Source organism: Sparus aurata, chromosome 23, assembly GCF_900880675.1.
Source record: "Sparus aurata chromosome 23, fSpaAur1.1, whole genome shotgun sequence".
Classification (NCBI taxonomy): domain Eukaryota; kingdom Metazoa; phylum Chordata; class Actinopteri; order Spariformes; family Sparidae; genus Sparus; species Sparus aurata.
Window position 1 is genome coordinate 18,766,669 of NC_044209.1, and position 22,776 is coordinate 18,789,444.

General features: G+C 40.7%; 1 protein-coding gene across 1 annotated transcript in view; it reads left to right on the forward strand.

Moving 5' to 3' along the window:
- Positions 1-3,980: 3,980 nt before the first annotated feature.
- Positions 3,981-22,776, forward strand: part of LOC115575422 (ras-related protein Rab-26-like) — a 68,274-nt gene continuing 49,478 nt past the window's right edge. Inside the window, exons 1-2 of the mRNA XM_030407480.1 lie at positions 3,981-4,733; positions 7,204-7,314. Coding sequence (XP_030263340.1) covers positions 4,548-4,733; positions 7,204-7,314 — 297 coding nt within the window. The 5' untranslated portion in view covers positions 3,981-4,547. The remainder of the gene's footprint in view (positions 4,734-7,203; positions 7,315-22,776) is intronic.

Consider the following 22,776-nt stretch of genomic DNA (forward strand, 5'->3'; position numbering starts at 1 on the left):
TATATATATATATATAGATGGTATACACTCGAATTAAAACATGTCCTATACAACTTACAACTTTTCAAACAAGGCTATAAACAAGCAGCACCCATGCCACCCATTTTCTTTTCTCCCTGTCTCCCTGTCTCCCTGTCTCCCTCTCTCTCTCTCTCTCTCTCAAACTCACACACACACACACACACACACACACAATGTTTTTCTCATTTAAGAAGCCTCGGGGAGCGAATAAGTGCCAGGCAGTACCAGTCCACTGATGGATGCTCTCGCCAAGGCCTGAAAAACAGAGATGGCGGCTGGCAAGATGCCCCCCCACCCCCCGCCCCTCCTCACAGCACTCGGGCCCCGGGGGCAGCTGAGAGAAAGAGTGGCCAAGAGATCAACAGTTGCTGTGACGCTGGTTGAGCGACTGGCCAGGCTGCTGCACGCCACCCAGCCCACGTTCGGGGCACCTGACCCTGGGTAAACTGACAAATGCCTGGGCCTTTGGGTGTGCCTGCAGAGTGATGTGACCCTGAGGCCGTTATGACCTTACCAGACTGGGCACACACTTCTGTCTGCCTTATGTTCCCAATCACAATGTTTTTCAAGCTCCTGACCAAGTGAATTGCACTTGGAGTCCCCCCGCACTTTCCAGTCTGTTTGACTTATTGTCATGGAAATTGCACAGCTCTCAGGATGCCTTCACCCAGGAAAAGGCAGCTGTAATTTGCCCCTAATTAACATGTTGAAATAATGTGATTCATTGCATTCTTGACAGCTGAGTCACGCATTTACTTTACAGTGTGCCACACTAGAAAAACAGCACCAAAAAAAAAAGTACATTTGCTTGATAGGATTTCGCTCAACTGCCTCCACACTTTGTATTTATAGGCTCTATTTTGTGCCTGTGCTGCCACATGTATGTTGGCACACACGCAAGCAGAAAGTAAGCGTTGTTGCCAGGAAATGTACAGTACCCTCTTTTGGCATATTTAACTCATCACGACAAAGGCTGTTAATTTATCTGAAACCAGGGACGGATTCCAGCGACCCCCTCGATCCAGGTCCCCTCTTCCCTCCAAAATGCCCAGCTGTTGCGGCAGTAGACAGCTGCTTTAAGGGTAGAACGAATCTCAGCTGTTGGGGGGGAGTTGTGCAACGGGGGTTCGCTGGATTTGGGGGTCTGTATTCCCTCAGACCAATGACACTCCACTCCTTACGCCACACTGAGATGTGTGGTGTGTGGAAAAATGCTGACAGACTGCAGATTTAGGGACAGAAAGCAGAGGCTTCAGCTGTCTGTGGGTTTACAACCAAACTGCTAAATGTCCCTGAACTGTGGAGCTCTGGGGTCAAATAGGTGACCCCGAAAGGTCAATGCACAATATTTCCAAACCAATATATTGAAAATACATTTATTATTTTGAAATGTCACTCTTTTTCATGTTGCATCTTCTAACGGTTCAATTTTAGAATGTTAATGTTCGGTTAGGTTTAGGCACCAAAACCACTTGGTTAGGGTTCGGAAATCATCATTGTTTGGCTTAAAGTACCTGTTTTGGTCCGGGTTAGGGTTAGGCTTGACTTCTAATTTTTGACTTCATGAGAAAAAAAAAGGCGGGTTTTGTCACCACAAAATTAGCTGATGATCAAGTTCAAACATGGTAGCCACAGAAAAGTCTGGAGATGATCCTTTCAAAAAAACCTAAATTTGATCACCGCAAAAACGGCTAAAAATATCCCCACAGACCCAAACAATCGTCACCGCTTGGAAACCTTGTGGCTCATCAGGCAACCACCTTCCCGCCGAGCCCAGATGTGCAAGTCCACTAATAACCATCTAATATGACCATGATATGCCACATCTGGTACAAACGACGACCTCTTACATATCTGCGGTTTGCAGAAACATTAAGTGCTTACATTATATCCTAGTGACTGGGCTGTAGTGTAAAGCATTAATAGAAGATTATGTTTTGGCTTTCCTGGTTCTGTCACCACAAACAGGACTGAAAAGTGTCCTGACATCTAATTAAAAATATCTAGTGTTTTTGGGGCTTACAGCTGTTGAAACACTTTCTTGAACAGTGGTCTCTTGCTTGGCAGCAGCTATGATACGTGTAATACCAAATGTAATGCATCTGTGGTACTTTGATGTTACATTTAGCTAAAATCGTATTTTCATGTCAAATGTAAACTACACGGACCCTTGGACGGGTCTCACAACCTGTTAATTGCCCCGCTGTTTATTCCTGGGTTGGATCTGTTTCATTTGTAAATATTAACCGGAGCTGCTTCTTTAAGAGTTTAGCCTGGTATTATTCATGCTACACATCATAAAAGGTCAGAGGTAACACAAGCTCACTTCAGAAGCCTGTTGTGGGGAGCAAACAAGGTCCCTGGGCTGTGATCTGTGAGCATATTCTAATGAGCCTGGACAGCCTGGCACTGGATCAGAGGGGCAGTCAGTATCATACACAAATTTCATATTGCATAACAAACTAGATTACAGAGCTGGGAAACAACAGCATCTCATTGCTGTCCACAGAGGATCAGGGTCTAATTACAATATGCTGCTGTTCTTTTGTCGCAAATGTAAACAATATGTGGACGGTGCCACAGAGTGACTTCCTCCATGTTACAGAGAGATCTTTGAGTTATGTTATGAATATAACGGATGTGTGTTAGAGTCACAGAGAGGCCAGTGACCATGTTTTTTTTGTTTTTTTTTCTTTACTGTACTGATGTGCTCTGATCACCACCAGCTTGTTGATGGAGGCTGCAGGAAGCTGGAAAACAACTGCAGCCTATAAGAGGCCAACTGCTGACAACAAAGACCCACTGTAGACGCAAATCAAATCTGTGATACACACTTCATATCATTTCATACTACTCCAGAACCAGCGAGCCTCCCTGACAGTTTTTATTGGTTTCAGGGATACTTTAAACTTCACTCTCCCTGTTTTCAATCTTTGACTTACCATCTTATATTCTTATGTCGCCCTCTTGTGGCGCAGTACTGAAATCACATCTCCAGCTCATTCTACAGGTGGCTGCTGGTTGTTTTTCTCCACAGTGCTCATGCTAATGGAATCATTACTTTGATCACATACATTAACTAGCTGCATGTATTCAGCACATCACGTCCTGGCCTCCAGCTGCTCAGATATATCACATATGAAATCAAGCGATTTGTTTAATAATTCTCTATACTATTCAGCTATAAACATCACAATTTACTGTGGCATTATACGTATTGATAACAGCTGCACTGCATTCATAAACTGTAAGTCACACTGAAGATGTTTTGATGGCAACTGATGACATGTAATTAAGTAAAGTTGGCATTAGGTTAATTAATGAAGATAATCTTAGATATTAGCGCCAAAAATGAATAAGTCACAATTAAATTACATCATTCATCTTCATTATAATACATAAAAACATTCACATAGGACTCTCCTTTTAACACAATACTAAATAACTTGGTGAAAAAAATTAATATTCTCATGGTGAATTAGAGTTATGATATACAAAAATCTAAGTCTTGAATATGAAATACAAAGGTCCAAATTATTCAATTGAGAATCAAATTCATGAAATTAAAAAGTCATGATTAGGACGAGTTGAGTTGTAGTAAAGTCGGAATGATGATCTAAACGTGAGATTAAAAAGATGATTATGAGATCCCACAATCATGACTTTTTATGTCATGTTTATGTCATCATTTATGACAGAAATCAGAGATAAATAAGTTATGAAATGGCGGAAAAAATTATGTGAGAAAAAGTCATAATGTAGAAAATAACTATTTTAAAAAAACATTTATCTCATACTTATAGTTTACCATGGGAATATTCTTGTTTAATCAAGGCTAAGTGCCCATCATATTTCATTCTTTTTTTTTTTCTTTTTTTTTTCTTGCATCGTTGGAAATGGCCTTCCATAGAATTTCATCAAATCCCTAACTTAATTAGGGAGGATCATTTGCTCATGATCCAGTGTTTGCGCAGCTGTTTTCAGCACCACGGACAGCGTGCTGCGCCCTCAGTCAACCCCATAATGACCAGACAGTCCTTCTGTACAGGTCATACAGTTACCTTGTCGACAGAAGAGTCACTCAATTTACCACAGTAAATCCATAACATTATGGAAGATGAGGGTCTGAGGCGTTCCCTCTGACTGTCCTCCTGCCTGTTGTTTGCTCAAGGTGGAGTTTTGTGCCACATCACATGTAAGTGGTGCGGCCACAGCGCGCAGTGCTGAGGCTGCTGTCCTGCACGGAGAGCTGTCAGGAGCAGGAAGCGGCTCAACAACAACGGAAGCAGGAGCGCTTCTTGCATTTCGAGGACAATCGCAGCCCTACTTTGAGATTGGAGAGGCGCCGAGGAACATGCGTGCAGCGCGCAGGTGAAAACAATCCGCCCATTTAACTTCTCAGCCGCTGCAACTTTTTCGGCTCCTGTGCGGAATCGAGATCCGAGATTGTGTCGGTGTTGTTCTGATTCAGCTCGAATCCCCGAAGATACTTTTTTCTTTTTTTTTTCGGGGGGAAACCTTGAGAAATGTCTCGCAAGAAGGCTGCCAAAGGTAAAGCAGCTACCAGCAGCCCGTCTGCGGGCAGCCCGACCGGTAAAGGTATCGGGAAAGCTGCGCGGAGCAGCCCGGGCATCGTTCAGATGAACGGTGTGGTCCATCCCAGCAGACCCTCCGTCAGCAACAGCAGCGAGTTTTACGACATCGCCTTTAAGGTAAGATCCGTGCATGTGCAAACTGCAACTCATGTAAAAAAAATAAATAAATAAATAAATAAAAAGTGGGCTTTATTTGATCGTGTTACACCAATAAATACTAAAGGAGCGGTGCCATATTGATGAACAGCAGCCACAGAGGTCAGTGAACTATACACGGAGTAGGAGATCCTACACACTGGGTCATGTTCATGGTTTTTGTTTCCCCTTAAGACGAAAATACACAACAACCCTGTTTGTGTTCTACTTTATTCCCGTCCCTGCCTACCGTTTTACTACCATCTTTATCCATTAAACATGAGCGAGCTCCTGGCAACAGCTGTTGCGATAACCTGTAAAGGTGCACACACACACACAAACACGTAAATATTGCTAACAGGGGACTACGCTACTACAGGGTCTAAGAGGTGACCTCTGTTTATGGTCATTTAAAAAAAAAAAGAAAATATTATTTTTGCATAACATTACTTCAAATATGTTCTTTTAATTTCTTTGACACACGCGACACCCTGCAACAGCCGACAAACAAATCACATGCGCAACTGGTTCGTCTCAGCAGCAGCGAGGTTCACATTAAAACAACAGCGAGCAGTTGGCTGGCGCGCTCCACCTCACCATAATGTGAGGCACTTGTGTGAGTGGAGAGCTGTCACTTCGCCGCAACACAAACACAGACTCACACCCACAGACGCTCTCGGTGCGTACTCCCAGCATAGCTTCAAGGGACTTGTGCCACCTACTCTGTGTTTTTTGAAGCAGCTGTTTGATGTGAGTGGAGCACGGTGGCTTGTTTTTGCAGAACAATTGGTTTGATTGTTCCATCCAAACCCATCCATTAAGAACTGTATATTCCTGTTTCATTAATAGTTGTTTGTTTAGTGCCATGTTTTTTTATGCATAGCTCTAGTTGTAATATTTAGTTTTGCAAGACTGGATCAAAAAGATCCCACCTGTAGCCTTCACTCCCAACTAGTGGAGCTTTAACCTGTGCTATATGCATCCCTCTTTTTGATTTCTAAGGCACTGTACTGTGTTTCAACCCAACTCACTGCTCGCTCTGATCGTTACTCTGCATTGAATCAGCGAGGAAATTGATTGCATTTTATTTATAACAACCTAAGGCCAGGGAGAGGCCAGAGGCCTCCTCCTGCACACTCTGTAAACATTTAGCTCATGCAGAGCTGCACAAGAGAAGAGATGAGGTACTGAGGTTAAAAAAAAGACAAATTGAAAGTGGAAATGAATAACTTTTGGGCTTAAGCTCACCATTATGGGGTAAATATTGATTGCACAGTTTAATGACCACAGAAAAATGACTTATTCCTGATTTATATTTGTTCCCTGCAAGCCTTGCTTTCAAAATGCTCTCCAGTTTGCCACTGGGTAGGAACTTACCGAGAATATTAGGGATGAAATTGGAAATAAGCAGCTATTATAAGCCATAACTTATAATTATGAGGTAAATATTGATTCCATAGTTCATCCACTATTGGAAAATGACATCATTCACATTTGTATTGGTTCACCCTCGCTTTCACTATGCTGATCCATCTGCCACTGGGTCAGATTTGTACTGGCGAATGAAGGATTTCACATGGAAATAGACAACTTTTTGGCTTAAACTTATAATTATGAGGTAAAGATTGATTGTGCAGTTTAGTAAATACAAACCATGACACATGGTTTATATTGACATTTATATTGATTCCCCATAACCCTCACTTTCACTAGGCTTTGGGAATTTGTGATTATTTGTTATTGTTTCTTGCTTTGGACAGTAGCCAGGCTGCTAGCATTAGCCATGCTTGTAACACTAACACTAGCAGCCAGAAAATGCAAGGAGCCACAAGGAAGCCAGGAACAAAACAAACATCTATCTTTTTTTCTGGCTGCTAACATTAGCGATCTGGTTGTCTTTGCAATAACAGCAAATATTACCTGTTTCCATGTCGTATATCTGTAACATGACCTTGTTACATCCCCTCATTCTTCTTACTCTGTCTTTCATCTCTGCTGCTTCCTCTCTGCACCCAAGAGGTACCTTTTGATTTCCATGGTCTTGGGCTCAGAGTCCCTCAGCTAACCTGATAAGAGTAATCACATCAAACTATTAATTTCATCACGGCTCTGAATAAAAAGAGAAACGCACGATGTGTGTGTGTTTAGCAGGAACAAAGCCAGAGTGTGTCTCTTTTTGCATCTGTTTTTAAGATGGTTGCGTACATTCACACACCTACAGACAAGGTTCACCCCCTGATGAGCAGTCACACACTCATTCACGTACACCATCTTTACTGGCCGAACACCAAAATGCCAGGACTAATTTAGCTGAATGATTCAAATGTGCTGTCTGACATTTACCTTCTGTGATCAGTCACACAGTCTGACGTTTACCCCTCACACCTCTGGTTGTACTCTCTGTTCTTAGTTTCAGCCTGGCTGAGCTTTCCCTCTTGGTTTCCCTGTGCAGGTGATGCTGGTTGGGGACTCTGGTGTGGGGAAAACATGCCTCCTGGTCCGCTTCAAAGATGGAGCCTTCTTGGCTGGCAGCTTCATCTCCACCGTGGGCATCGACTTTAGAGTGAGTTTAAATCAATGGACGCAACAAACGTTAATACCCATACATGCACTCACTAACACAAAAGCACCTTTCGTAAAACGGGGCTATATGCACTAATGGGAGCTATTCAGTGTCTTTATGTGCCCCAGAGCTATGAATATTTCCTGTCTTAGAAGTCTCACAAGATAGGATATTGATTTCTTAAATTAGTTTGACATGCTTTAGTTTTTTTGTCTCCCTGGGTGATAATCTCTCTTGCGCCAGTTTGATGGTCCCACATGGGCAGCCAGGAAAGAATTTGTCCATCCTTCTTAACAATCACACTCAGGTATGTCTGTCTGTCTCAGACACGGGGACAGGAAATCATTCAGAGTGACACTAAGCCCCAGGGAGACAAATAGAGACAGTTATGTCCCTCTGGCTCTACAGTGAACTTGTGCACAGGATAGATCAGCTACAATAATGGCCTTGGGTGTTGGCTGAACTTTTAGATTTCACCCTAACATTTTTTTTTCTGACGGGTTAAGTTAATTACCCTAACACTGACACACATCCAGGCACATAGTAGATAATGACTTTATCAATGTTCTTGTCAGATATCTTGTACACCATCAATTGGTCTAATACAAGAACATCGCAGCTAACCCTCCTTTTATCACATGTACTGTAATCAGTTTTTGTTGGCACTTTGTCTGAGTAGTGTTAAGCATACTGATGGTTGGTATTTTGCTGCTCTAACACAGACACAATCACTAAAGACAGTTTTCAAAGTCAAGTGTCTTTTTTTTATTTAGTAGATTATTTTTCCTGGCCAAAACCAGGCGCCACTATTACTCTCAATGCAGTTTGACTACCCACAGTTTGGTTGGAGATTTAGAGAATGGGTTATGCTCTTAACAGCTAATTTAGCCTTGAGCCACTAGCCTCAAGCAGAATTGAGCTGTCTGATAAACACATCTCTTTATAACTTCACACTTCCAGATCTGACGGAGTTAAAGAGAGTAGAAACCAACATGAACCTGACATGTGTTATGCCTGTTTACCTTGATTACAGACATGTATACAGTAGAAAGTAGAAAATAACCTCAGTTTTGTTTTGGGAATATATATCCCCAACACAGACACTTTCATTCATTCATTCAACCTTTTATTTCAATCTCGAAAAATCATTGAGGCCAAGCCCTCATTTTCAGTGATGTCGAGAGCATAAATAAAAAAACAGAATGGGTGCAAAAATTTGATAACAAACAGAAACAATAAACATTATCTGAGAGAGAATAAACAGAAGAGGTACATAAAAATCATAACAGATAAGAAGCATTATGACAGAATACAAATAAAACGGAAAGAAGTGCTTGAACATGATAAGAAACTGCAAGCAACAAATATGATAAAATCCAAATAAAACAAAGGTGCAGAAAATATAAATGGAGGACAACCATACAGGACAGCACATTGTTAAAAACAGTTCCATTCCAATCCTGAATAGTTTGAAATCAAAGTCTTAAACTGACCTTTAGGTATAACTGTATCAAGTTTAAATGTTCCAAGTGTATGTAGCACAGGTTCCGACAAATTCAGATGGGGTATCCATGCTGTACTCCATAAGACCTGTATATAGACTTTGATGTGTTAAATCAGTTCAGTTGTCCTTTAACTAACCATGCGCTGTGGTTTGTTTGTTTGTTTGTTTTCACCTTTTTGAATGGACCATTCTGACTAGAATGGACTATTCTGGTCAATATGTTTACAGTTTTATATGTGATTAGCTGCCCGCCGATCCAGTCACCCATAGACCCACCCATTGTCACATGGTGGCCATTTTCCTCTTACATAATACTCAGGGTGGGAAGCTCAAATGTTGTACAGCTGTGTTCCAGGTCCAGTAAATATAGGGGATCTGACAAATTGCTTTATCATTTCACTGCCTCCAAATATTCGATAACCTGTTAGCTCCCGTTAGACATCAGGTAATGTTAGTATTTAGCCGCATCCCAGCTACATTACTGCTTGGTAGTGTTTGCTACACAATATGATAAGGCGTGCCTTAGGGTTCAAAATATCAACTTGGACACATTTATTTAATACTGGAAGTGAAATGTTCTGAATGTAATTTAGTGTTAATGCTAACTACAAAGTGGTTGAATGCTAATGTTAGCTATCGGGTTATCAACTATGCTGTTTTGCCTGGAAATATATGTCCTTTTAGATTGTCACAATCCATCAACTTATCAGTTGCCGATCAAACGGGACATGGTAATGGGGTAAACAGGATTCTCAACATTCATACAACTTGCAAGCCAGAACACAGCAACACAACATCATTCCAGCATTACAGCTTTCCACTCTGAGCATGAAGCCAGAGAAAAATGTCGGCCATGTGGTACATGAAAATGGTTCATTTCACTGCTTCCCCTCCCTCATCTCGTACAGTTAGGGCCTGTCAGTTACTGACTCACCAATCCGTCTGAGCTCAGTTGACACTCTTTGTGTAAGTTAATCTTGACTTATTCCTCCACCCGTCCCGGCTCCTCCACCTATCGAGGTAAATTAGCATATTTTTAAAAAACTGTTTAAAGTTCCAAAGTTAACACTATTACATGGAGGGCAACTTTAGAATCTTTATACTCTTGGGAGGCATACTCACATGGGCTGTGTGTGTGTGTGTGTGTGTGTGTGTGTGTGTGTGTGTGTGTGTGTGTGTGTGTGTGTGTGTGTGTGTGTTGAACTCAAGTACCTAACCATTGTATAGTCCTGTGAGTGGGTTGGATGAGTTTGTGGGTGGATGAGCAGTTGATTTATTTACTTATGTAACGTCTCTTATAACACTGTGTCTGCAGGCCTGATATACATTTAGGCCTGTTGAAGCAAAGCAGAGGCCTTCATCAACTATCTTTGCCCCTTCATTTACCTCGTAATGGATGAAAAAGTACAAAACTCATAAAGTTCCGTGCTAAGTATGCTCTTTTGTCATATTGACTTATTATTTAATTACAGTGCTGTATGTAGCTGTGGGACATGAATGATTATAGTGTTATCCTCAAGGCTGCTACTCTCTTCTGCGCAGTTTCATGTTAAATGGTTCCGGTACAAGTGAAATCACCTCGACTCACAAGGATTCTTTCACTAAGAAATAATGTACTGTAGGTCAGTATTAATGTGGCATTTTTCGAGGGATGTTAATAAGACTGCAGAGTTTTTACTTTACATAAATTCACAAGTACAGAGCGAACCAAATTGTTGTGAGCAAACAGACTTGACACCCAGTTTCTGTAAACATACACGTCAAGTTTCACGTTGACAGTGTGTTTGAGAAATTGCGAGACCAGGAGTTTGTTGAGTAGGAAAACATGATGATCCCTGGTGTTTGTCTTCCCATGGAAGATAAACAAAGAGAAAGAGAGACAGGGAGTGAGCAAGTTGTTATTTTTAGGAGTTTTGATCCCTTTTAGTTGGTGGGAAAGAAAGGCAATTTGCTTCGTATGGGGATTTGATCCGGTTTCCCACTTCAAAGCAGCAGCAAGATCCTGTGTTTCCTACCCCCTCTTGTTTATTGTAGCCTCATCTCGTTTAAGCCTCGGCATGTTCTCAGGATTACAGAGCTGCAGCGATGCCTTGTTCGGCTTTAGATGCAGAGTCAGAATTGGAAATATAACCCCGCTGCAAATTGCATTTGATTATAAAATCTACCAATAAAAGGGATCAAAAGGAGGGATAAATTCATACAAAAGAGCAATAAACAAGACTGTGCCTGATCGTATTAATTCCATGTAGATCTCATCATGTTACATATCTCAATCTCATTCTGACAAGTTCTTACTAAGAGGAAAAATAACAGATCTTACATGGACCAGTGGGGCATTTTTGTCAGTGACATTTAGACCAAAGCAGGTTAACTGGATGTGATTTGACTTCTACAGCTCTCTTATGAATAAAATATTTTCCTAATGAATTATCACATCCACTCCACTCTGAAGATGTAAAGGTTCATTGGAAGCTGCAACTGAAATAAAATCAGTTTTCACACAGTTATAACTCTTGATCTTTTTATTAGAAACTGCTAAATAATAACAAAACCAATTAGAGCCAATTAGCAAAAGTCGTCACATTTAGAATAGAGCAACAGGACATAGTCGTGCACTTCTAAGTTCCAGTTCAGCATGTGAAGGTCATTAGTTGCCATGGTAATGCAGGCGCTAACTGATGGGCAGGTGATTGAGATCGACCAAAGGCCAGAGCTCGTCTTAATGCTTGATTGTGCTCGTGATTTTCTTGTTTTTTTCTGCTTCGATCAGGAGGTCATAAGCAGCATTGTGAAAGGCTTCAGGTGGGTGTAAAAGGCTCCTGCAAAAATTCTGCCTTTTGCTCTCTGAACGAAAAAGACCTCTGAAGTTTTTTTTACACTTGCAGTCCACTGGTTAGTGTTCAGGGGAAAGATGGATTTGTAACATGCATGGAGACACAAGAAAATCATAAAAATCACGTAACACTTCTCTAACTTCTCAATTTTCTCTCACCTCACTGTATGTCACTTGTAGTTCACAAGGCTCCAAGGTTTGCTGAATGCCCCTCCTGTGGAAGAGACTCTTTTATTAAATGAATCAGGAGTAGCTCAGCAGGACTCTCTAAAAGGTAACTGGCAATTACTGAGAAGACTCCCGATGCTTGTCTTATATTTGTCTAGCTCTGCGGGGCACAGATCGACATCCATCTTTCTACCACAGATAAAGATTTGAATTGCGCTGGACGAGCTATATAGAGCCATTTCTTTCATTTTCATTTTCTTACATCTACTCCAGGTCTTTAAGAGAATACTGCAACACTAATTTGCTGTCAAGCTTCAGAAAGGTTTTGTGGATTACAAAACATCACCTGACTTTTAATCATCACATAGGTGAGTAGATAGTGACAGAGTTATCTTTTTGGGGGGGTGAAGTTATCCTTTAATTGTTGTTGTGATTATACTTGCAAGAGGGTGGAACTGTAGTACTGTGTTTTGGGCAGAAAGTTGATATCTACTGTAGCTTAAGTGGGTCTGGGATCATTATTAATACACATTTATTTTGTTTCCTACGGTCAACAAACGCCTCCACCCTGTCTGTGGCTCAAGCCCACAGATTCATACTGAAGACCTACAATGTGAATCTTTAAAAGAAGATCTCAAATTTATAGTTAACTTATTTTCTACAAACAAAAAGCTGGAATCTGTAGGTTTTAGCTTAATAGACTCAAGCAGGAGTAAAAATTGTTTAATTGATGGGGGCTATTTTTCAACATCAGATCAAGTCAGTATTTACGACAGCAGTATTATGTGTGGGATTTACTCAAAATAGACTACAGTGCCCATGTTCAGCATAATGGAGTGCATAAATGTGGCTCACTGGTGTGTTTTTTAAGGACATTAATGGAGCTTCATGGCACAAACAAAATGAGTTGTATAAGCACATACACAATATTTGCTAAGAGGATCTCTTAATTGTTCGTATAAATGTTCTGATGTCGACAAAATGAAAATGCAGACATAGCCCTTAATGAGAACTGTATGTGAAAGTAGCTACAGGGTACGGTGAGAGCTCTCCTTGGTGACGAACCCCATCCACAAGTTGTACTGCAAAACAATTAGTTTCATTGTTGATTTATCTGATGATTATTCTCTTGATTTAATTGATCAGTTGTTTGGTCTATAAAATGTCAGAACATTTCGATAGTTGACTTCCAAAGCCCAGAATGGCATCCTCAGTAGTCTTGATTTGTTGAAACTCAAAGATCTTCAGTTGACTATTATAAAGGGGGAAATAAACCAGAAAATATTAATATTCAAGAAGCTGAAATCTGAAAATTTAGATTTTTCTTTAAAGGAGCAATATGTAAGAATTTGAGTTTAAAAGATTAAAACATTTACTAAAATTATTAATTAATTATTATTAATGTGATGAAATAACAGTTTTGAAGTCTAGGCCATAGTGTTGCAGACATTTATTCTAAAGTTAGCATGCTAACCATCTAGCCCAAGGCCTCAAAACCCCTTTCTCCCTACCTGCCCAAGGCTCCTGTGCTACAAGTGTTAAAACCAACACACCCCCCGTAGTCCGGCTAGCTGAATGGCTACCTGAGCTAACAAGCTAATAATAGCTTCAGTCATGGATGTATAAACAGAATACAGTTAGCAGCAGAAGCTCCAGCGATATGCTGCCCCCATTTGTCAGGAGTATGAATTTGACACATTGTCATTTCTTGCATTTTGCACCTTTTCTGAAAATGACTCAAACTGATTCAATGACTATTACAATAATAAGTGATTAATTTAACAATTGACCACTAATTAACTAATTATTGCAGCTCTGTATTAAAGGCTGCCATATCTACCAATCTGTGACCAAACTCTGGTAATATACGACATGTCAGCCTGCCTATCTCAATCCAATACAATTAGATTTTCACACACTGAGGGACCAATATCAATTTCCCCTGCTGTAATTGTCTAAATCCATCATACTTTTCAGTTTGCCTCATTTTTCTGTCACTTTCCTCCCCGGCGTGCTATTTGGCATTTCCTTACATATTCTCTGCTAAAAATAATGTGCGAGTGTTGTTGATTCTTTTAAACGCTGTAGCCTGAGGCAAACATTTTTGTTCTCACTTTCAACTAAATCCCTCAGTGACAAACAGCGGCAGGGAAGTTGTTGAATTTTTCTTAGCTGCAAGCATAATGAGTCCCAAACGTTATTTACAAAAAAACAATGTTGTCAGCCTCGGAGAGGATTCTCTCTCTGTTACAAGGGTCAAAATGCCTTTCTTTTGGAAATGAGCTTGAGGTAGAATTTCTTAGAAAGTCATAGAGAGGATTATTAAGTGAGAAAGAAAGAAAGTAAGAAAGAACTCATATGAGGGCAAAGCAGAAACGCAAAGAGATGCTTACAGATGAAAGCCAATTATCATTACACAGACACACTATACACAATACTCCCAACAGGTTTCATTTCTGATGTGGCAGGAAAACAAGCTTTTGTTCCTCTTTCCCTCTTCACAATCTACCTCACCTCACAGCACCGGAGGGGAGTAATCCTTCAATCCCTCAGTCGGCGCAAATGCGACGGTGGGGAGAAGAGCAGCACTTCTCACCTCTGCTGAGAGACAAGCGAGCTGCTCCCAGCTGTCAGTTATGTCTGCTGTGCCCGAGTGACAGACCTCTTATGCAACCACAGATTTCACCTCTCTGCACCCTAGAAAACATGGCTCGTCTGACTCGACAAGGCAGATCTGGAATGATGCATGAGAGGACGGTTCATCAGACTTTGGGTTTTTTTTAAGCCTCTTGGGGTGACTTTGTGGGTCCATACTGAAATAACTCTACGCCACCTTGGATGGGTTGTCATGCAATTTTCACAGTCATGTTCCACATTGGATGAATCTTACTCACTCTGAAAACAGAGACTGTACGAGTTTTCTAGTTGTTTCCATCAAAAATAGGCATCGTATTGGCATATCATGTCCACCATAAGCTACTAATAGATGTTGCATACTGGAGCTGAAGCAGTTACCACAGACTGCACTTGGCTGATGAAACATCACAACACTTCCTTCCTTTCTCCAATGATGTACCTCCAGCACTTTCTCCAGGAGAGGTCCATAAAACGTCCCCGACATCCGAGACATGGATCACACTTGGCATACTAACTCATCTCACCCTGTTTGTAGTCTATATTGTACACAAGACCTTTATCTTAATGATTTACCCATGCAGCGCTACTTTAGGGAAAAATGTCTTCGTGAGCTACAGCGAAAATGGATGGCCTCGAGTTAACCACTGATTAATGCGAGATAGAAGCAAGTCTGAGAGCAACTGTGGTTCACATATCAAATCCACCCATTCTGTTTTTTCAGCCACGTAAGCAGCATAGCTCCAAGGATGGTAATGTCAGACAGTTGGCCTTTACATCACTTTGGTCCAGACAGAAATTACTCAACTACTAATTGATCGAATAAGATTACATTTCGTATAGATGTTCGTGGTTTCCAGAGGATAACTTCGAGTGACGTTGGTGATTCTTTAAGGACATGTATGTAACACTGTGATCCTATCCTCTCACTGAAGTTACATAGTGCAGAAACAAGTGATAGAGGGGCAGAGTTGCTGAGACAGACACAATTCTCACACTATTACAATACACTGTACCATCAAAAAGACTTCAAGGCTGTAATTTTAAGGTAAAAAGTTACATAATGCTGCTTTATTGTCCCTTCAAAATCAGACATTTTTTAGCCAGTAACATATACACATATAGAGTACATATCAGCACTCTCTCTGTAACACATTTCTCCACTATCCTCTTTGCTTTCCCTGACAAGTTGCCCGTCATGTTCCCATCTACACTCATGACACCCTGACCCCTCTGTGTGTCACACGTTGGACCAGAAGTTTCACGCCTCCCTAATGGAGTTGAGTCGTGTAAAATCAAGTGCCCATTTCACAGCAGGAGAGTTTCACTCATAAGAGACAGCCCCATTGATTCAGATTTCACTTCCCTCTGATGTTATTTTTGGAGGTACTTGGTATGTATGTATGTGGGGGTGGGGGCTATGAATCAGGCATCTGCAACATTATCAGATTTTTAAGATAACTTGGAGTGGGGATGCGTTGTCAGTACTGTTCTCCTGCGTTTAAGAACATCACAGCTTTTTAGTCTGAGAGAGGCATTAGGAATAAAAAAGTTCTTTAGTCTGAGAGAGGCATTAGGAATAAAAAAGTTCTGACCTTCACCTTACGCTGCCATGGTCAAGACAACACGGGAAATAAGCTTGCTCTCATCCTAATTAATCATGATAGAAGCCAAATAACGCTGATGGGAGGATTTCCTTTACAAGAAGAGAGCACCTGCTCTGAATTTACTCACTTTTGGGAGCATGAATCTCACACTGAAGCTGATACGGCAGCTACAGAAGCTCTACATGACCTTCATTTGTTTCCGTGTGAACTGCCCAGTGCGATTTGTTGCATCAGCCATCAGCAATGACTGATTTATAATTCATCCACTCTATAAACAGAGCGGAATGTTGAATAATTCAAGTAAGACTACAGTTACTATGCCAGCAATGCTCAAAAATTCTTAATAACTGCGTGTGTGTGTGCATTTCTATGGCAGTGAGGATGTGTGTGCTACACCTGCCAGAGCAGAGAGCAAGGAGAGGAGATGGGGGAAGCAGCAGTGTAGGGGTGGTGGGAAGGGTTAATCAAGTCGCAGAGGGGTGGAATCAGCAGTGAATCTTAAAGTCTAATAACCAGAGTGGGAGACCATGAAGTTGGCATCACTCACCTTTTTCACACATACAGTAGTGTATATGCATGTCTTTGGAAAGTATAATGAGGAGTTGAAGGTGTTTGTGTATATATCGTTCTATAATGATGCACCCAGTCACCTCAAAACATATGGCATTCTATATACATGGAAGAGGGTAGCAGCCGGTTTATATCCATCTCATTTACTTGAGATTTTAATTAAGCTGCGAGTTGGTTTGGATCTGTCACCAAAGTGGGGATTCAGGGAGAAGAGATGCCAAGACTCCCTCCTCTAATGACACATCGGAGTGCCTGAACTCTCCACTCAGTGAATAAAGGTCTGAACTTGATGCCAGACAATAGGCTTTGGCTTATCCCTGATACAAGGTCTGCAAACTTATGGATTATTTTCAGACTTGATTAACCCGTCTGTCAGGTTTGGTGACAACATCAGAGAGTGTTTGGTATTTTGTTTAAATCATGAGATTAACAATTAATATATGATCTATGTATACATGGAAATAACAGAATAGTTAACAAATCTTCTATGAATGTGATGCATTTACAGTTTAAGGTGGCAGCGGTGCCTGTGTCTGTTAAAGCCGCATCCTATGTTCTCCAAGATTGTTGCTGTCCTTTGTCACGCCACCTGAAATCGAAGCTGTAAATATTGATTACTTGCCCGACCTCTGACCCCCATAATGCCGAGCCAATCATCCAGCTCAGACATGCGATTCATCACCGGGGCTGTGTTTTCGTCAACCCCTGGTAAACACTGTTTGATGGTCCTGGAGGAAGCCTGAGCCCTCGTCATGTGGTCAATACAATTGATAACAGCTTAGTGTCTAAATGGGCTGAAAATGTGTTGGATAGTCAATTCACTGATCTCCTGATGAGCCCACAGGGGTGAGGAGGAGAAGGGAGATTGTTTTATTTTAATTATCTTTCCAGGGAAGATGAAGTTATTGTGGAAAACATACAGGGGGAGAGTATGTGTAAAGTACCCTCAAGGACATTAAACATTAAAAGTGTCTTTTTAAATATGAATCTCTGCAGCAGTAGATTATTGATGGCAGAAGGCTGTCTGGCTCGCTTATTTTAATGAAGTGAGATACTGGTGTGGTTTCCGTTCAGTTCCATTCCGTCACACATTCAACGGCACATTCAGTGGGTGTCAGTGACACAAACACACATACACATGTGCGCACACAACATGCAAACTCACACGGATAACAATGCTGAACAGATGTGGCAAATGTTAATTAACCAGGGGAGATCCAGGCAGGAAGCTACTGACATGCATCTGTCTCCTCTGACTCCTGCCACACATTGTTAGCTGTCTCTCTTACATCACTGTTTTCAAATAATGGTTGTGTAAATTGGCAACGTCTGTTCACTGCTGTCCCCCGTGTTTTGGGATGCAGGCGATGTGTCCGAATGTGTGCAGTTTCTCAGTAAAGCTCAAGTTATTTGCTCTAATGCATACAGTGAGGGAAAGGATTGCAACTGCAGAGGTGAAACAGGCTGATTACTGAGCACATAGTGTTGTTCTAGTGTAGGGATGTAACGGTTACCGGTGTCATGGTAAACCATGGTAAAATTTCCGGCGGTGAAGGTTACCGTTTAAGTTTTAATTACCATGGTAACCGCTGCGGTCGGTAACCACGGTGTGGAAAACTCGAGGCGCATGCGCAGCGTGCAACGTGCGCTTGTTATGTAGTGAAGAAGACATGGCGGAGGGAGGCCATAATAGTGGCAGCCCTCACAGCATTTTTCCGCCTTCAAAGAGAGCCAAATCTGCAGTCTGGGCATATTGTGGTTATTATAAGAATGCTCAGGGACAGCTGGTCAAGGATGGCAGCCCTGTCTGCAGGAGCTTCGAGAACAAAGTTGTTGCGAGGGGCAGCAACACCTCCAATTTACTTACTTTCACTTTACGACCATCACCCGCAACTGTTCAGTGAATGCAAGGTAAGCTAACCTTAAGCTCAGTTGCAAGATGTATGTGCATGTCGAGTTTTCTCTGTCTAATTTGCTGTTGTCACCAATGTAAACTGACCAGATAGTGGTATAACGGAACGAAGTTGATCCGTGATTTGGCACGTTATCTGAACCGCTTATTAACTGTAGATTTCACTTTTTAAAGTCGACCTAATAATTCCCCAAATATTGATGCAGAGCTGCACTGAGTAGGATTTGACACAAACACGTACTTGGTGGACTGAGTTAGTGAACACAAACTGACTGAGATGACTGACTTTCATCTCAGCTCCGTTCACCGGAGCAGCATCTACCTGTGGCTCAGCAGCCATCTGACCAATCAGATTGACCGAGTCCACTGACAACAGATGAGCAGGCAGACAGAGAGACAGACAGCCAAAATATAAGTAATATCAGAAATACAGTATATAATACTTGTGGATTATTTGTAGAATAGACTGTATATAAAAAATAATATAAAATGGTGAATATAACATGTGTCTAGATAGAGATAAGAGCCAAAATAGAGTATTCATAATTCATTTAACAACAATAATCCGTTTTGTTTTGATCTGAAAAAATTATCCAACCTCTTCCTCACAAAAGTGATGTGATCTAAATTGTGAGTTTTGTGATCTGTTGGTTGCACCCTTAAGTAACAGTGACAGTTATAATTAATAATGACATTTTCATTCATTTTTTTCACAGAGAGGGTCTGCTGGCCAATCGAGTGCTGCTGCCACTACAACTCATTCTACCACTGTAACGCAGACATTAAAAGGACACGTTTCAAAAACAGGCTGCCTCATCACAAAAAGCCAATGACCTATTTTGCACAGTTTTGATACAGTCTTTTATAATTATTTAATGTTGATTTTGCACTGTTTTGTTAAGGTTTTGGATTTGGACAATTTTAATATATAATAAATATATTTAAATATATACATTTTATATATACATTTTAAAAAATACCATGGTATACCGATAACCGTGATAATTTTGGTCACTATTACCGCGGTGTGAAATCTTCATACCGTTACATCCCTATTCCAGTGTTTCTCAATCTGAAACATCATGTATCACCTCCAAACATATTACATTCACTAAGTATCACCATTATGACTGATGTTAGAATACAGTAGCTTAGGCCTACTCTAATCAGCTATCTGATTTGGGTGTTTAGCTGCTAACATTAGCTTCTCTCTTCAACATTTATTGGCGGATTTGTATAGGTATTACTTACAGATTAAGATTTACATTAAAAAAGATGATTGGTTTGTGAGAATATTACACATTTTTACATATTAAATTATCTTACAGTACAGAATAGTTATGATTAGCTCCACTCTGACAAGCTACAGCATTGAAATGATGCCAACATGTATATATTAAACAAAGAATAACATTTATATTGTTACTCATTTTTTCAAGTAAATATGTTCTGTATTGAATCAATGCATAATTACTTAAAGGGATATTCCGGTGTAAATTTAATCCATGGTCTAACACAACATGAAACTGTGTTAGACTCCCTCTCGAGAGATCAAGTTAGCAGACCGCCAATTTACAGAGTTTTATCAACCTCAGAAATGACCGCACGACAACAGTACACTGCATTAAATGGATTCAAATATAAACCGCCACCAAAAATCCACAAATAATGTTCAGAACAGCACCAAACTTCAGCAACAGTACAAATAGGGTCTCAGCACATAGTCCGGGGCATTAAAACTCCACCAGCTTAGCTGGATTTCTACTGAAAAGCTGACAAAATTTACCACTCTTCTGCAGCAGCTTCCTGTTGACGGGAAGTCCTGACGACTCGATTACCGAGTGCAGTAGAGTTCCGCGGCTCAAGGATGAAAATGTATGATTATGACTCCATGGAAAAGCAATCAAAGTTCTTATGTGTCATACCTGCCAGTTTATAACAGTTATTATCGAGAGCGGACAGGGAAAAGAACTGAATTGAGCATTTCTAATCGCACTCTGTAATCGTCGCGTCGGGACTTCCCCGACCCGAAAGGTGATGAAGGAGAGTTGGAATCTGTTTTTAGCTTCACAATAGAAATCCAGCTAAGCTTGCGGAGGTTAGATGCCCCGGACTATGTGCTGAGACCCTATTTGTACTGTTGCTGAAGTTTGGTGCTGTTCTGAACATAATTTGTGGCTTTTTGGTGGCGGTTTATAGTTGGATCCATTTAATGCAGTGTATTGTTGTTGTGCTGTCGTTTCTGAGGTTGATAAAACTTCGTAAATTAGCGGTCTGCTAACTTGATCTCTCGAGAGGGAGTCTAACACAGTTTCACAGTGTGTCAGACCATGGAATAAATTTACACCGGAATATACCTTTAATGATTCATTCTTTATATTACAGTTAAACCATGTAAAAGATTTGTGTATCAAATTTGATACTGCAGTTATATAAGGTGCTTTATCCCTGAATGGTCATGTCACATTTTTGTAATGTAATCTACATCTTACCTACCACAATACAAACACACTAGTTTGCAAGCACTGCACCAGCAATCACTTCTCACATGTCCACTGTGAGAAGTGTAAGGCGATCTTTGCCTGAACAAGGACATAAACTGTTTTTGTGCCTACCACAAAGTGAAAGAAAAAGGCTGTGGAAAGTTTTATGTATGAGAAAAACTGAAATGTTCTATATTTTCAAAATGTTATGAGCGTAATTTGTTTTGTATCTAAGATTAACATTGTTGTGAGCAAAAAGTTGCCAAAAATGCCAATGTATAGAATGTGATGCAAAAAATATATCATGAACAAATTGATATGGTAACATTTTTGTGATGGATTTTGTTAAAAGGTTTAACATCTCAGTTCCAAAAAATTGGAATTTTCTGGCTATTTTTTGATGTGGCGGGCTTTATAAGGTTATGGTATGGTATTATCTTACACTTCACACTATCAAAAGGTCTAGCTCTGTAGGAATAATTTCTGTAATGTTGTTTGGCACTTAGAATAACAACCTCAGCCCGTCGATGATAAAACCCAGCACTTAATAGTGCATTTGCCCCAAAGGATTTAGTTGTAGGCATTGCAGCTGCCAGCTGAGATGGTCCACTGGACTGATTCCAAATATTTTCATACGTCTAAATCATTTACACAACCAGAACATGGAAATATAGAGCTTTTCCTCAAAATAGCAGAACTCCTGTTTAACGCATCAGTAATATTGAGCTAACACGGACAGGGTCAGTGCTTTTACTTTTGTTTTTAGGTGATATCTTCTGGTAATACTTACCACTTTTTCACCATATCTGATAATTTATAGACAAGACAGTTAATTCATAAATAATCAAATTATTTAATTATTTTTAGAAATCACTGTTCGCAGACTTAGTGTGGAGCTCACATGGTTCAATCGCAACATACAACGCACAGCATGAATATGAAGACACACTCATGCAGGCTGAGTGAGCCATCATCCTTTGCACCATTGACTCATGAGCCAGTCTATCGTCAGTGATGGCACTCTGAAATAGATTGAATTAGGACAAGCGTGATATGAATCACTTTACTTTTATCTCTGGCTAGAAAAGACTTGATATGTGCATGCATGTGTGATTGTGCCTGTGTGTGTACATTATACACCCCCAAACTCTCACTGTGGGCTGCTTCTGACTTCAGTGCGATGACATCAGAGCTGACGTCCGTTGTTTGAGATGTTTTAGACACTCTCCATGTTGAAGTGTCTGTTTAATGGCTGAAAATCTCTTTGTTCAGAAGATTCTGAGTGCTGCGTCCTTAACGACTGTGTAAAGACTCTGTAAGGACACTCCCACGCAGAGTTTAAAAGCCTGCAACTCCCCTCCGGTTTGTAAGAACCGAAGAAGCCTTTCGGATGAGAGGTTAAACGTCTTCAAGAAACCTGAAAAACGTCCAGCTGCCTAGGATATAGTACTTAGAGTTACCACAACCTGGATGACTGAGAAACCTTCGTCACCACGTTTTGTTCAGAGGAGCATCAGGTCGCCATCTTCAGACCACATGTTTGTGAGAGACTGACTCATGCCAACAAGTGGATGTTAGTCATCGAGCAATTACTGCTACTCAGCTAGATGCGCTTCAGAACAAGTGCATTTGCATACTTTGCTTCAGAGGCAGTTGATTTTTCCTTTTATACTGAAACAAACTGATTGTGCAGCATTTCTGTTGACATCACAGACCAGCAAGAGTCTAAATCAGGTTTATGACAGAAGCAG